Genomic DNA, 16,774 nt, shown 5'->3' on the forward strand with positions numbered 1-16,774 from the left:
GGATCACAGGTGGTGCTCCAAGCATTCTTTAGCCTTATCTGTAAGGATTTTCTTTTTCTTTTTTTTTTTTTTTGCAGTTCGCGGGCCTCTCACTGTTGTGGCCTCTCCCATTGCGGAGCACAGGCTCCGGACGCGCAGGCTCAGCGGCCATGGCTCACGGGCCCAGCCGCTCCGCGGCATGTGGGATCTTCCTGGACCAGGGCACGAACCCGTGTCCCCTGCATCGGCAGGCGGACTTCTCAACCACTGCGCCACCAGGGAAGCCCAAGGTTTAATTTTTTACAGTAAGAATGCATTTATGTATTAGTTATATAGTTTAAATATTCACTTTAATTAAAGAATTTTCTGAAACATAAATTATCAAAAAAAGAATGAAACAAAATCAGTAATAGGAGGCAATCATCCATTAAAATATAAGGAAAACAAATTTCTAGGGCATAATCAATGTACTCATGGTTTGAGATGTAAGTATTGGTTGAAAAATAATGATCTGAGCACTGAACAGTTCATGTAAGCACATTCTCCTACTCAAAGCAATTATGATAAAAACATCAGCATACTGGTTACCATGGCATAAGCATAATTAATACACGCACAAATACTTCGTTTATATTTTTTGCTTTCTTCTTTTATGACTATGATGTCTTTCCCCATCCCTGAAATGAAAGGGGTGAAAAAAAAATTATAAATGACAGGCATTTTAATATCAAAGCTTTAAAATAATAATTCACAGTAATATACTGACATCAGATATAAACCAGAACAAGTTAAAACATGCCCTTAAAACTGATCAGTGACTTTTTTTAGGAGTAGATATAAAAAATGCTTCATTAAAACTACAGGACAAAATTGAGATGGGGATAAGGAAAACGGATTCTTTACCTGCGTTTGGAGTTACACTTTAAAATTAACTCTGACTATGTGTACCCGGTCGATGACCTGAGAGTTCATTGCAAACAGGATGCTAGAGTCATAGGAGGAGTTCAGATGTCTGATCTACTCACCCTGGCCCCCATCTCAGCTCCCACAATTCATTCCCTCTCAAGGGTGGCCCTCAAAGACTATCCTAGTGAGAAGTGTTTCCTGCTAATACTCAGTTTATCCTCTCTAAAGGAAGATTACTCATGTTTAGATTTTGAGGTTATCTAACATATGTAAGTCAATAGGGACTGACTGGACATGTCAAAAATTACTTAAGTGGAAGAAGCACTGACAACCAGAAGAAGTGAGACAGCACAATTTCTGATAGCTAATCAAGAGTTAACGTGTGCAGGGGCTTCCCTGGTGGCACAGTGGTCAAGAATCCGCCTGCCAATGCAGGGCACATGGGTTCGAGCCCTGGTCCGGGAAGATCCCACATGCCGCGGAGCAGCTACACCTGTGTGCCACAACTACTGAACCTGTGCTCTAGAGCCCGCGAGCCACAACTACTGAGCCCGCACAACTACTAAAGCCCGTGCGCCTGGAATCCGTGTTCTGCAATAGGCCACCGCAGTGAGAAGCCTGCGCGCTGCAACGAAGAGTAGCCCCCGCTCGCCGCAACTAGAGAAAGCCTGCTCGCAGCAACAAAGACGCAATGCAGCCAAAAATAAATAAATAAAATAAATATATTTTAAAAAAAAGTTAACGTGTGCATAATTATCACAGATTATCATGCATTAAATGAATCAAAAGGGTTTACTAAGTAAATATTTCATTTTTATAAGAGGACTAAATCATAGCTAGCTTTAACTCCATGAACTGAATGATAATAAGATGAGCAAAATTATTAAACCAGTAAGTCTTACTAATATCCTGATCACCACTGGCCCTGGAGAGGTGTCACTTAAAAGCCTACTGCTAGGGCTTCCCTGGTGGCGCAGTGGTTGAGAGTCCGCATGTCAATGCAGGGGACACGGGTTCGTGCCCCGGTCCGGGAGGATCCCACATGCCGCGGAGCGGCTGGGACCGTGAGCCATGGCCACTGAGCCTGTGAGTCCAGAGCCTGTGCTCCGCAACGGGAGAGGCCACAACAGTGAGAGGCCTGCGTAACGCAAAAAAAAAAAAAAAAAAAAAAAGCCAATTGCTAGACAAGCACTGTGCAAATAATACTAAATAAGACATGGACCTGCTTTCAACGAGCTCAGTCTAGTAGAGAGAGAAATAACTTATGTTCAATAAAAAGTAGGTGCTGGGTAGAGTGGTAACAAAATGGGAAAGATCAGCTCTGTCTGAATGAGTGAAAAAGGCTTCATGGACATGACTAAGCTGGGTCTTAAAGGATGAGTTTACCGAAGGCTTAAAGGACTCCCCAGTGGCGCAGTGGGTAAGACTCCGCACTCCCAATGCAGGGGGGCCCGGGTTCGGTCCCTGGTCAGGGAACTAGATCCCATGTGCATGCCGCCACTAAGAGTTCGAATGGCAGCGAGCTGCAGCTAAGGAGCCCACATGCCGAAACTAAGACTCGGTGCTACCAAACAAACACATAAATAAATATTCAACAACAACAACAACCACCAGGCAGTGGAACACGAGGTGGAAAGGCACGGACGAGGCCCAGTGCGGGTGGGGAGTTGTGAGGAATGCGGGCTGGCCAGAGCAGAAGTTGTGTAGTTCACGGGGCAGGGGCAAATACAAGGTAGGTAGGCAGGCGCCCTGCTCCGGGAGGGCTCGAGAGCTGTTCCGAAGAACGTGAACTCTACCACTGAGGAGTTTTAAGAGGTGCAAGTCCACTCTGGCAGCAGGGCGGGGATGGATCCACGTGGGACAAGCCTACAGAGAGAACAGTGAGGAGCACAGCCATCGTTTTCCAGATGACAGCCTTAAGGACAGAGAGAGGAGGTGCATGTGAGGCATCTTCACACAAAACGGACGACTAGGACCAGATGGTAAGGAGTAAAAGGGAGCTTCTAGCATGAGTCCTCGACTGCTGGCTTAGGTGAACAGATGATGGCCGTCCATTAACCAGGACAGGAGTACTGGCGGAAGAGGAGCAGACCAAGAAAAAGTCAAGTTCAGGCGTAGACCTGACAAATTTGAGATCCACGTAGATGCCCAGTAAGCAGCTGGATACAGGAACAGACCTCGGTCTATCTGAATTCACTATTTCAGTATTACTTTATATCTCCGCAGCTTTCAGAATTTTATCAGGAATACCAACAAGGGCAAAACTGACTGCCATTAAAGCTTAGACCTCCTCTCTGACTTTATAACATCCTTTATCTGATGAATTAGCAAGAGAAAGAAAGGATGAGAAAGCGAAACAAGAAAAGGAGGGAGGGACACAGAAAGGACTGGAGAAAGATCTAGGCAAACACCTTTTTAACATGGTTAACTTTCTACCTAGACATTACTTTCCCATCTCCTGGTGAGGAAACAAGTAATAAAAAAGGGAAACCGTACCAATCAGGCAGGTAGAGCTGTGGATATTTGAACTGAAACAGGATGAATGTTAAGAATCTTCATCAATTGTTTACTCTCCTCACCTTAATTTACTTACAAGCCATGTCCTCAGCATGGCCTGTGAGAGAAGGGCCTTTTGCTTCTCAAGCATCAACAATTCGACAGCGAATGACGCAGTGCCGGGCTTACCTCTCTTTCCTTCTTCTTGAGTCCCAGTGTTTGTCCTTCTCTTTGTTTCTTTTGCGTTTATGCGGGCTCCTACTCCGATCCCTTCTATGTCGTGAACACTCCGCATCCAGATAGCTTCCCCCAGACTGCCGTGAGTCTACTGAAGCCGACCGCCTTTCTTCATTCCTGAAACAGAAAGAACATTAAACAGTTTTAACTGTGGTCTCCAGTACAGACCAGCCTAAAGCTCAATATTCTGTATCAGACCAGTGACAGACAGAGACTAAATACGTGTAACCCTGCACTCCAGATAAGAGGGCGGGCAAAGAAACGTAGCTCTTAATGGCATGTTTCACAACTGTGGTAAAATCAAGAACAGTAAGCGTTCTGATGAATTACAGCATGCTACTAATGGTCTCGGAGGTGCTAAAGTTCAGTTGAACGATTACAGGTGACAGAATAAAAACAGAACTATTTTCACCAACTGACGCACTGACGTACTTCTCCGCATCATCCTCTGCATTCTCCTGCTCCTCCTGCCACTGGCTGCCGAGTTCCTCCATGTGCACGTTGATCACATCCCGAATCACCTACAGAGAGTTAAGTACCGAAATTCAGATAACAGAGCTACTCAGGGACTTCCCTGGTGGCGCGGTGGTTAAGAATCCGCCTGCCAATGCAGGGGAAACGGGTTCGAGCCCTGGTCCGGGAAAGTCCCACATGCCGCAGAGCAACTAAGCCCGTGCACCCCAACTACTGAGCCTGTGCTCTAGAGCCCGCGAGCCACAAGTACTGAGCCCACGTGCCACAATTACTGAAGCCCATGCACCTAGAGCCCATGCTCCGCAACAAGAGAAGCCACCGCAGTGAGAAGCCCTGTGCACCGCAACAAAGAGTAGCCCCTGCTCGCCGCAACCAGAGAAAGCCCATGCGTAGCTACGAAGACCCAACGCAGCCAAAAATTAAGTAAATAAATAAATAAATTTATTTTAAAAAAAAAAAGTTAACCATAAAATTGTAAAGAGCACTTAGCAACGACACTGATACTTGAGTTCAAGGTTATGAGACCAGAGAAGAAACAAGTGTTGAACCACCAAGGATTTGAGGGACTGTAAGACTCACTAGGGCGATGCCCGAGTAAGGTAAGTCTAAAACATGTACTTTAATTGTAAAAAGCACAGCATAAAACCAAGTGCTAAGCTGTCGGTACAGAGCATGAGTGCAGTAAGCCAGCAGATGGCTCAGAGCCATCAACACCTCATGGAAACAGTGAGTGGGCATCAAGTTTCTAAACAGCAAAACAAAAGGCACCACAGATGAGACAACGTGTATTAGGATACTGAGGTAAGAATAAATACGTGTGGTCAGATACACGTTAACAGACATGCTTGACTAAAACAAAAGAAAACGCTTGGTAAAATGAGGCCAGATTATGGAAGGTCTCTGAAATCATAAAAGGAAGGAAGAAATAACATGGGAACAATTAGAGATTCAATGAGGAAATTATTTACAGTGTTTAGGCAAGGTGATTCGTGTACCAAAATTCATCAACTCTACCCACTAAATGACATCTGAAAATAAGTCTAGATATACATCAAGAGGTTAATGTACTTAAATTTTATAATATACATAAAATTATTTTATAATATAAATTACAAATAATTTATACCAAGACATTTCTTAAGCCCAAATGTTTAGTAAAGTACATAAACGTACACTAAAATTTCTGCCAAAAAAGATATTCACTGAACAATTTCTTTGTCCATAAGCATTATTTCAATTACTTCTCACAATAACCCTGCAGTCTGTATTACTATAAAATGAAAAAATCTGAATCTTGAAAAGCTCAAATAATTTGCCCAAGTCAAAGAGCCAATGATAAATTGCAGAATCAAAACTCAAGCCCAGGTCTGTCTAAAGCCAGAATCTATGTCCTCATCGAGATGTAATACCACTTTCTCAAAAGCAGTGTTTTTGTAAGATTGCATAACCTTTTCTTTTTTTTTTTTTTTTTTTTTTTTGGTACACGGGCCTCCTACTGTTGTGGCCTCTCCTGTTGCGGAGCACAGGCTCCGGACGCGCAGGCTCAGCGCCCATGGTTCACGGGCCCAGCCGCTCTGTGGCATGTGGGATCCTCCCGGACTGGGACACGAACCCTTGTCCCCTGCATCGGCAGGCGGACTCTCAACCACTGCACCACCAGGGAAGCCCTGCACAACCTCTTTATAGAAGGGCTTTATACCCTGAAAAGCCTTTGTCTGGTAAAGGGTGGGTCTGAGAGTGATGGAGCAAATACAAAGCAGGTGTGGCCACCGTGGAGCCATTTCCACTCAGAAAACCTCTAAGGAACTGTGGACATCCACGGGACAGAGGATAAGTATCTAAGGGAAATCTCTGTGTTCGACAAAGCTCCATAAAGTTATGCCAAACATACCTCAGTATATGACTTCTTGGTTATGTGAACATTCTTAGCTCTATAGGACTGGCGTCTTCTTTTATAATCTCTCACTTCTGCCAGGATTTCAAGGTAAGATTTTGGACTTTTTCGACTATTATCTAATAAAAGAACAAAATAAAATTATTACATCCTCAGAAGCTATAAATTCTTATGAATTAGTGGGAAGGCACACCATAATCATCCGACATTTCAACACGCTTTAATGTACTGTAATAATAGAGCACTCAAAAATATTCTGAAAACTCTGTTATATAAGTGGACTGAGGTTTATATCACTCCTTTTCTCTAACCATTAATTGAACATAACAGTGCTTAGGTACAGAGATTAAAGTAATAGCCCAGCTCAAGGAACATTCTTACAGAAGTAAGGTATGCTTAATGTAACAATCAGAGAGCAAAATTTCAAGTACTAAGTAAACATCTTAATATATATGTGAATGACAGATGATACAAAACCATCCTATTCCAACTCAAAGTGGCCTGACAAGTCATCTTAATAACACTCAAAGGACGGAATGACAATTAAGAAATAGAAAACTATGATATTCGTCTCAAACCTTGATTGACTTTGGCAGCCAAGTCTACAAAGAGATCGCTGTCATTTTCAATAATTTGAGAATCTGACCGTTTTTTCTTTGTCTCCTCGATTACAAAATCATAGAGGGCAAGACGATCGGCTTGGGTTAGATCACAAACAAACCGTTTGTGATTCAGAGGAACTTCAACAGGCAATGAAGAATACATCCCTAGAGTAAAAATAAAATCACAAGGATAAACAATACATGAAGCTTTGTGGATTTATGATCTACTATACTTATCTTTAAACATGCGCTGTAATAATGCAACATTAAATTAACACAAGCAATCTGTTTTCATAGTAATCCCTAAACATACAAAACATCAATCTGTGTGATAACGGTCAACATTGACTCTATCCTGAATGCTACATCCACAGAATGTTTGCTGTTGTGGACGTTTGCTATTCTTTCCAACAATGTTAAGACAGATCCCATGAAGGCAGGCAGTAATAACTATGAGACAATTTGCTAAGAAAAAAAACTTTGAAAAGGCTACCCATACTGTAAAGGTAGATATTAACTTTCTTTCTGTCTATATGCTTTTCCCCATAAAAGCTGGGAAAAAAATGTTTTTAATAGGTAATACACATTACAGTCCCTTTGAAGATAAATTATAGAAATATGAAAAATGTGTAAAAAATATCATTTTTTATGAGAGACATCAAGCTAGATGTTCCATAGTCAAAATGCATCCCATTTGTGCAATGACTTAGAGCTAGGGACCAAGAAACAGTTAAGTAGCAGAAATCCCAAGAGAGACCAGAGAAAGACAGACTGAGACTAACCCTGATTTAATTTTCGGAAGCAGCAGCATATTGACTTCACCAAATTAAGTGAAAAACGTTAACAATACCCCCCCCCCCACCAAAGTCATAGAACTTTCTAAAATCTGCTCATTAATGAAAAAAAGTAAATACAATACCTTGATATGATGTATTAAACATTGAAGAAAATTTGTTTTGAGATTCAAATTTTCTCAAAGAAACAAAAAAATTACTGTAACTGTAAATAAAGCAATTTAAAATGATTCTTTCTAGACTTCATTATTCACAAATGCAAACAAAGAACATGAGCTACTAAAGGAATCCTTTTAATGTTTGCTAGTTACCCTAAAGTAATAACTCAGGTTCACAGAACAATGTAAAATCAGTAGCTCTTCTCAAATACTTATATTTGATAAAGTTTAATCTCACTGACTTCCTAGGTAAAGAGGCAAAACAAAAATTCAAATGAGAGCACCCTATGAACTAAGCATTACCACACAAGAAAAGAGATGACTTTACATTTGTCTACAAATTAAGACGAGGGCTACACTGAATCTGAGTCCGTGGTGTAACAGCTACAGATAAGCATCTGTACTAGCAGAAGGCTTCTGAACTAGTGCGGAAGGAGGGTTCCCTCCTTTTCAATCAATCTTACTCTAATTCTGGTAGACGCTAGGGAAAGCCAGATGTTAAAACATTTAATTTTATAATATAAAAATGAGATGGCTTTGATAAACCGAATTTATCTGAATATAGGTTATATATTCTAGGAGAAAAATACAAAAGATTAGAAAACACTGATGTATTATAAACAAGCTCCACATAAACCTCTCTCTGCTCTTTTTAAACAAAGAAGTATAATTTCCTCCTTAAAATATTTTGGAGTTTTCTTTATTCATCTTAAATTCCTGTATGGTCAAGACTGATAGTTAAATTCTTTGAAATTCAACTAAAATTCCAAATCAAGACTATAATATTGTGACAGTGATTAAGATAAAGTTTAGAAATTTGAGTGATACTTTTAAAAGGATATCATTTGCAAAAAGGATACTGCATATCTTTAAATAAGGAGTACATTCAGGTTCCTAATTCCTCTTTATACTCACCCCAATTACTGAAAAAGAAAAAGTACAGGAAAAGTTAAACAAGCTGCATTCAAATCATTCAGAACATAGATATTTCCGACACACAAAAAAATAAACACACTTAAATAAGCTTACATTTCCACAAAATGTAGAAGTTCAAACGCAAGTTTCTATACAATTTAGAGGTATATCTGAATGAGCTGTAATCATACTAATTCTGTGACCCTCTATCTACCTTTTTTTATAGTAGTCTTTAAAAACTGTGGTCAAATATACACATGAAATTTACCATTTTAACCATTTTCAGGTGTACAGTTCAGTGGCATTTAGTACATTCATACTGTTGTGCAACCATCATGTCTATCCATCTCCAGAACTTTGTCATCATCCCAAACTGAAACTCTGATCTACTTTTTCAATAACTTGAACTCTCATTCTTCTGTGTTAGTCCTTTCTGCCAACACAGGACATCTCAAACGTGTGAGATACAATATTAAATATTAATATTAAATAATAATATATTTAACAATATTAAACATTAACTCGTGTTAAAGGTACAAATTCAGAATTTTGCAAAGAATTCATACAGAGTCAATTTCCTAACGCTGGAGATGAAGAAATGCGGTCCTTGGAAGTAAAACGATTTGCCAACATCTCACAAGTGGTAGGAACAGATCAGGTCTAGAACCATAATCTCCTGTCTCTTTGGGGTTCTTTATCATAGTACACTGACGTTCAAATCACGGCCACCACCCAAACAGATGCCATGAAACTGAAGTACAGAAACTTGAATTTTTAATATTGAAGGAAAAGGATAAACCACCAACTATATAAAATGACTGTTTATGACTGAAATTAGTATCTTGGTTATAAAATTCACCAAAGTAACTATATCCGAAAAGAAATAAGTAGATCTAATGGCTGTTCAAGCTTTGACAAAGATTAATGAATTGAGAACTCTATACCTTGAGTTTAGACCTGATGTGACTGATGAAATGAAAACATAAAAAACTGACAATTTAGTATATAACAAACAAAACATTAATGAAATGGAAAATGTAAAACTATTAATGTTAGTTATTCTTCCTTCAAAGTAAACATCAATAAGAAAGTATTAAAGAGATTTTTGTCCTGGGGTAAAAAATTTTAGATGTGTAAGACATAAGTGCGCCACAAAAATTAATCTCTATTGAGAAATTGCAGAACTCTACACAGATGAAAAAAAGTTTTAAAAAGAGGGTAACAGATCATATAACATGTTATTCTTAACAATGAAGTCTTAATTTAAGATAATACAAAAATTCAAAATCAAATAGAAGTTCCTCTTAACTATCTATTGAAAGAACTATTCATTCAAAGTAATTATTTGCTTTTGTAAAGAATTAAACTCAATGTGCAAATCTGCAAAATTCAGAACTTGGCTCTCAATCCAGCTTTCCTATATTATAGCAAAGGGGTGTTAATTCACTTCTGTGTGTCTCTATTTCGTCATCTAATATGAAAGAGCAAATACTTGTTCAACCTATCACAAGTTTGTTGTCAAAGGGAAATGAAATGAATAAGAGAGCTTTGAAAAATAAAAAAACTCTCTTCTAAAATATAAAAGCACTGAGAACCTTTAGAACAAGCACCCCAGAACTTTATCATCTCTATCAGACAGGATTTGTTTCCTGATCTGTAAAAAGCAGAAGCTGGATTAGATTATCTCCAAGTTCTCTTTCAACTCTAAAATAAATTTAGTAAATCTATCTAACTAGCTAAGGTCAAAAAAAGTCCTTTAACTAATAACCCCTCCAAAAAAAAAAAAAAACAAAACCAAAATCCTTTACTTTTTTAATTGGTTCAAAAAAGGCTTGACTGACTATAGCTCAGTAATTTCAAATAAGATGAGAGTCAAATGTCTCCCTCAAAGAATAAAACCTGCAATTTAGCACAGAAAGTACTAAATGAGATCTTCAAAACAGGAAATACAAGCAATATGCTTCTGGCTGTTCCGAGGAACCAATCTAATGCACACTAAGAAGACTTCTTCCTTCTGCAGCCACAGGGCAACTGAGGGAGAAATGAAGCCCAGATACTGGCTTAGAACAATGGGATTAAGACCCTGAACATCAACACAGGAGAAAAGAAATCCTAACTATGGGCTAGTGAGTATCATTCAGCTAAAAAGAAGAGTGAGGGAGAAAAAGGTAAGATGTCCAGAGAAAGCTACCTTCAGGAGGCTTAAGGAAGTCAACTGAGAATTCTTATCAGAGCCAGTCAGCTTTGGCTGGATGGTCTACCCAGAGTCAGAAATCTGTTAACTGCATTTACTTGTTTTCTTCTATGATTTTGAAGGATTAAGGTTTCTTTCAATTTCCTAGAAGCTCAAACTTAAAAATTCTAACCTAGTCTCTGCTGAAGTTAAGTCCCAGGCAGAAACTCTTAAGCCAGCCTGGGCATGCAGGGATCCACAAACCCTCTGAAATTGTATATAAAACCGCTGTTTGTGCTTCACCGAGGAGTAGCTGTGGGGACAGATTAGCCCGAGCCTTTCCTCTTACGTTGCATTTCGACATTCCTACATTTAACACTGGGTTAATTCTCAAGAGAGAGGGGAAATGTCAGGGTGAGACAGTCTACTCAGTGGGATTTATTTACTAAATAATCATAATTAAAAAAAAATTATCTACGAGGCAATCTCACCTATTAGGTAATTCCAAAGCATGAATCCCTAGCTAAAACAGTGTTCTGGTGAGATTGGTGTATCTCAGTGGAATATATCTAACAAATGAAGCTGACACCAAGCACTGAGTCTAATGTCAAATATAAAACTTAGCCTTTCTCATAACTGTTCTCGTAAGATTTCTCTTGAAAATTAGTAACATGTGCTATGGAAGAAAAACAGTTTTATTAATTAGTTCAAACTTTGATGCCACTTACTTTGATTATAATAATCACCATCGTTTCCAACTGCATCTCTAGCTTGTTTAATTATCTGGAATTGTGAGTCCTTATCTGTCAAAAAAATCCATAAATACAATATGAATCGTCAGTGTCCACAATGAAATTAACTGGGTTCCAATCCAAGCTCCTTGGGCACATTGAGAAACCTTCCAGAATCTTAACACCCACAGTGCTGCCAAGGTACTCTGAATGCAGAATTCTTTCAGATCTACCTAGAATCCAGTAAGTAACCAGACTTCAAGCAATTCAGAAAACACTATAATCAAGCATGCAGCAGTAGCTGCTACAAATTTTATCAACCAATATAATATCTAACATTTCTTGAATCCCAGCTAAGTGTCAGGCAGTATTCTAACCGTATTACATATATCATTACATCATTTAATCCTCATAAGGGTGCTATTATCATCATCTGCATTTTATAAAGAAATTTAGGCAACTAACAGGTTAATTACCGTACTGAAAGTCACACAACTATTAGTGACAAAATTACTTGACTCAGGGCATTCTGATTCCAAAGTCCAAGATTTTAACCTCTATGTATGCTGTGAACACTTGGAACACATTTCCATCCTCAGTTCTATCGTCAAATTACGTGTGTGGCCAGATTTTTGTTATAATCAAAAAGGAAGGCATCTGTCCTATTGTACAAAGCTTTGGAGGATTTTCATTGCCTATTATAAGCCTGGTCTCTAAATTTCAGATTGAGCAAACTAGTGTCACTATAGGAAATATCCTTCTTGGGACTTTCCTGGCAGTCCAGTGGTTAAGACTTCGCCTTCCAATACAGGGGGTGCGGGTTCGATTCCTGGTTGGGGAGCTAAGATCCCACATGCCTCGCAGCCAAAAAACCAAAAGAACATAAAACAGAAGCAATATTGTAACAAATTCAATAAAGACTTTAAAAAACGTTCCACATCAAAAAAAAAAAATCTTAAAAAAAAAAAAGAAAACCCTTCTTTATCAACCAGAAGTATACATATAAAGTCCATTCTTTTGATAATTCAAAAATGAAACATTAGGACTTCCCTGGTGGCACAGCGTTTAAGAATCCGCATGCCAATGCAGGGCACACGGGTTCGGTCCCTAGACTGGGAAGATCCCCATGACAAGGAGCAACTAAGCCCGTGCGCCACAACTACAGAGCGCTCTAGAGCCCACGAGCCTCAACTACTGAAGCCCACGCGCGTAGAGCCCGTGCTCCACAACTAGATAAGCCACTGCGACGAGAAGCCCATGCACTGCAATGAAGAGCAGCTCCCGCTCGCCACAACTAGAGAAGGCCCGCGCACAGCAACGAAGACCCAATGCAGCCAAAAATAAATAAAAATAAATAAATTAAAAAAAAGAAATATCAATACCTATACAGGTACAGCTACACTAAGATATTTTAAAATTATATTAATACTTACTCAAGGTAACTGAAGGTATCTTCGCATTCTCATAGAAAAAGTCAGAATTATACATTTTACCCTAAACAATAAAAAAAACAAAATCTTAGTGTTTTTCAGTATCATATGACTATTTTAAGATTTGAGATAAACCAACAATAGATTAATATCATTTAAACATTTCTTGCAATAATCTGAAAAATGAGGCAAGTACCATTGCATCCCTCAAATGACTATTATTTTGTCAGAAAACATCACACTGTACCTTCCAAATACTGTGAATTTATTAAGGCATGAATTACACAACATACACATAATAGATATATGGTACCTCTTCTTCTTTGGTATAGCCCAGTTTCCTCAATCTACAAGATACCATGTGCTTTGCTAGAGACGACTTAGGCATGCGATGATTGGAATCATAAGGGCATATGGCAACTTCATCCTATAAAGATCAAACAGAAGTAAAGAAAAAAGGTACATAATTTTTAAGGAAATAATTATACCATTAAATGTTTTTATATCCTCTTCCGTAGGCCTCTCCCAACGCCCCTGTGTGAGTGTATGTACACAGAAAAAAAAAAAAACCCTCCCTCATTCTCACTCCCCCTTACAGTCTCTGCCCCTCTTCAACCCATCAAAGCCCAACTCTTGGAAGATGTGTTTACACTCACTGCCTGGACAACCTCACCTACCAATCAGCTGGTCTTTTTTCCTCCTAACGAACTCTGAAATCCTTCCACATAATCCATGCCCACTGCCATGTCCCCATGCAGGAGATCTTCACCTCCCTCCTGGGTTACAAGGGCCACTGCCTAACTGCTCTCTCCACTTCCGGTCTGGCTGTTCTCCATTCTCCACACTGCAGCTAGCTTGAATCCCAGGCCTGCCACTTACTGACTGTATGAACTTAGTCAAGGTACTGAACCTTACTTTGCCTCAGTTTCCTCATCTATAAAAGGGGTGTAACAGCAGGACCTCTCTCACAGAGCTATGAGTTTATACATAAAGCAATTTGGACTGGACCTCGTAAACATTCAATAAATATAAGCAATTATTATTTTATTAAAAGGCAAGTATAATCATGATATGCCTTGGCTTAAAATACTTCCATTCGGGGCTTCCCTGGTGGCGCAGTGGTTAAGAATCCTCCTGCCAATGCAGGGGACGCGGGTTCGAGCCCTGGTCCGGGAAGATCCCACATGCCGCGGAGCAACTAAGCCCGTGCACCAACTACTGAGCCCACGAGCCACAACTACTGAAGCCCACGCGCCTAGAGCCTGTGCTCCGCAACAAGAGAAGCCACCGCAATGAGAAGCCCGCGCACAGCAACGAAGAGTAGCCCCTGCACACCGCAACTAGAGAAAGCCCATGTGGAGCAACAGAGACCCGACGCAATCAAAAATAAATAAATTAAAGAAAAAAACAAAAACTTCCATGCCTCCCCCACTGTTCTCATTAAGAAAAAAAAAAAAAATCCAGATTCTTTAACACGGCTGACAGAAGGATCTTTAAGGTCTGGCCCCTACTGACCATCATTCCCCTCCTTCCCCATAGCCTGTGCTCTTAGCTATCCTTAACTACCGGAGGTTTCTTGATCTGCTCACCACACCCTTGTCTCTGGATTTCTACACATGCTGTTGATGCTTTCTCTGTGCTTCACTAGCTAATTCAGCTCACTTTAATTTATCAGCTTAGAATTCACTTTACCCAGGAAGTCCTGGCCATCCCCTCACAGCCTACAATAACCGGCACTACAGCAATTCCAACCCAGCCTTCACAGACTTTATCACATTACAATTTAGCGGCTGATCTCTCTGTATTCCCCCTCATCACCACCACCAGCCGCTGAGCTCTGTGAGGATGGGAACTGTGACGCTGTTCACTCAACTTCAGTATGAAAACACTCCGGCAGAAAAGTGAAGATTCACTGCCTATCTGGACTGCACCTGGTCTAGGAAGTATGAATGTCACTTACCAGGATGTTTAAGCCAGTTCCTCTCCTGAATATCAGACACTGGTTTTGCAAAGGTCAGATACACACCCACAGCCGATTGTCCGAATGTTGGAATTTCGAGAGGAGTTTTAGAGCAGCAGCGTACCAATTAGGCACAGGGACTCTCAGAGCAGAATGCCTGGGGGTTCAAATCCTAACTGCCACCTCTCAGCAATGTGTCCTGGGACAAAGTATCACCTCTTCTGGTTTGTTTCCTCATCTGTAAAAAGTGGCTAACGGTACCTACCTCATAGGGTAACTATGAATATTAAAGGAGGTAATTATAGTAAGTGGCATATACAAAGCTCTATTTAACTGTTAATAAAAGAAATCTAAATTTACTAAATCGCTGGGTAAACAGTGGTGTGGAAAGGCTTGGCAGGCCCCACTCAACGGAATTCGCAGCTTCAAATATACCTCTAAACAAATAATAAAAGTGTTGCTGCTGTTTTCTCCTCTGGCCGGGCAGCACGCCGGATCTTAGTTCCCAGGCCTGGGGTTGAATTGAACCCGGGCCCCCTGCAGCGGAAGCGCGGAATCCTAACCACTGGACCGCCAGGGAATTCCCAAAAGTGTTTTTTCAAAATGGTAAACCCAGAAAGAATAGTCGACCGCATGAATAATGATGCCACACTGGAGCACTTCCCTTCCTCCCATCCCATTAAAAAGAAAAAAAAAAATCAGGATTGTTCACCCCAATACTCCTGCCTACATCTCTTCCTAATGTCGAGGAGAGCTGCTAATACCGACTCTAGGTTGACATCCTTTAATAATCGTGGAATCGGTGCACAGTCTGGAGGCTGAGAAAGATGACCTGCACTCCCAAGCCCTCCCGACACCGAGTCTGGTGGAAGTGCGGAATCCACGCGACAGATGACAGGGCAAGCCGCCGCCGCCTCCGCGAGCAGCACCCCGAACCCGCCCGCTTATCTCCTAGTCACACCCCAGCCCGGCTATCCGCTCCGCTCTGCACCCGCCGCGATCCCTCGGCTCCTTAGGGCGAGGTTCCGCAGGGGTGCGCAGCCCGGGGGTGGGTGCGAGCATCCCGGGGGCGTCGGGCGCTGCAGGCCGGATCCCGCGCCGCCCACAGCCCTGCAGACGCGGGGCCGCGGCCGCCGCCCGGGGCTCCGCAGGCTGAGGGCCCCCGGGAGGACCCCGCGCCCCTCACCTCGGCCGCCTCCTCCTCCCCGGGGTCCAGCCGGTCCAGGCTCCAGCCCAGCGACGCCGTCACCTCCTCCAGCGTCCGGCAGCAGCTCTCCACGAACTCGCTCAGCTCCTCCCGCAGCCGCCGCCGCTCCTCCACCGGTGGAGGATCGCCATCCATGGCCGCGGCACGACCACTTACCCGCCTGCCAGCCCGGAAGGAGCGGCCCAACTGCCGGCGGCGCGCGCGGGCCTCTGGGAGCTGTGGGCGGGGCCACGTGACTGGATCCGCCAACAGGGAAGGGCCCCGGGAAGGGCGGAAGCTGTTCTGAGAAGTCTCTTCCGTCCCTTCCCGACGTCGCTACCTTCGTAAGGCTCGTGGATGCCTTTGCACTTGGCCTTCCCTGAACGGCGTTCCCCGCCCCAATTTAAAAAAAAAAAAAAACGCTTATATCTACAGAAAAGTTTAAAGAGTAGTACAATGAGCATTCGCATAGCCGTCCTCCAGTTCATTAACTGCTTAACATTTGGCCTCTCTCCCACCGTCTCCATACACACAGCCCCGCACACTGATTTTTGACGAATTATTTGAAAGTTGCGGATACTTCACCCCCACAGACGTCTGTATGCATCTCCCAAGAATAAGGACATAGCCCGACATAAGCATCATATATGATCAAACCTAGAAAATTAATGATTTCATAGTATCATCTAACATAATTCGTATTCAAATTTCCCGAGCTGCCCCCGAAATTCCTTTGATAGCCGTTTTTATTATTTTTTTCAACCCATGAGCTATAATCGGCTCTTTTACTGCAGAACAGTCTCCTCCACTCTCCTCTGTAACTTGTCACTGAATTTTGT

At 41.5% G+C, this 16,774-nt stretch overlaps 1 protein-coding gene across 1 annotated transcript; it reads right to left on the minus strand.

Annotated features, from left to right (window-relative positions):
- Positions 1–47: 47 nt before the first annotated feature.
- On the minus strand, positions 48–16,142 carry SNRNP48 (small nuclear ribonucleoprotein U11/U12 subunit 48). Its single transcript, XM_030881479.2, has 9 exons — positions 15,936–16,142; positions 13,103–13,216; positions 12,793–12,853; positions 11,357–11,431; positions 6,565–6,753; positions 5,984–6,105; positions 4,051–4,139; positions 3,571–3,735; positions 48–656 (listed from the first exon to the last, which is right to left on the minus strand). The coding sequence occupies exons 1-9, from the start codon at positions 16,089–16,091 to the stop codon at positions 608–610; spliced, it is 1,020 nt and encodes a 339-aa protein (XP_030737339.1). The 5' UTR covers positions 16,092–16,142; the 3' UTR covers positions 48–607.
- Between the last annotated feature and the right edge of the window lie 632 nt (positions 16,143–16,774).

The sequence above is a fragment of the Globicephala melas genome, chromosome 11 (genome assembly GCF_963455315.2).
Source record: "Globicephala melas chromosome 11, mGloMel1.2, whole genome shotgun sequence".
Classification (NCBI taxonomy): domain Eukaryota; kingdom Metazoa; phylum Chordata; class Mammalia; order Artiodactyla; family Delphinidae; genus Globicephala; species Globicephala melas.

Coding starts and splice junctions, on each gene's coding strand:
- SNRNP48 (XM_030881479.2), bottom strand. CDS start 16,091: ATGGATGGCGATCCTCCACCGGTGGAGGAGCGGCGGCGGCTGCGGGAG. Junction 6,106..6,564: donor GGCTGCCAAAGTCAATCAAG/GTTTGAGACGAA, acceptor TTCTTTTATTAG/ATAATAGTCGAAAAAGTCCA. Junction 4,140..5,983: donor CCAAGAAGTCATATACTGAG/GTATGTTTGGCA, acceptor AACTCTCTGTAG/GTGATTCGGGATGTGATCAA.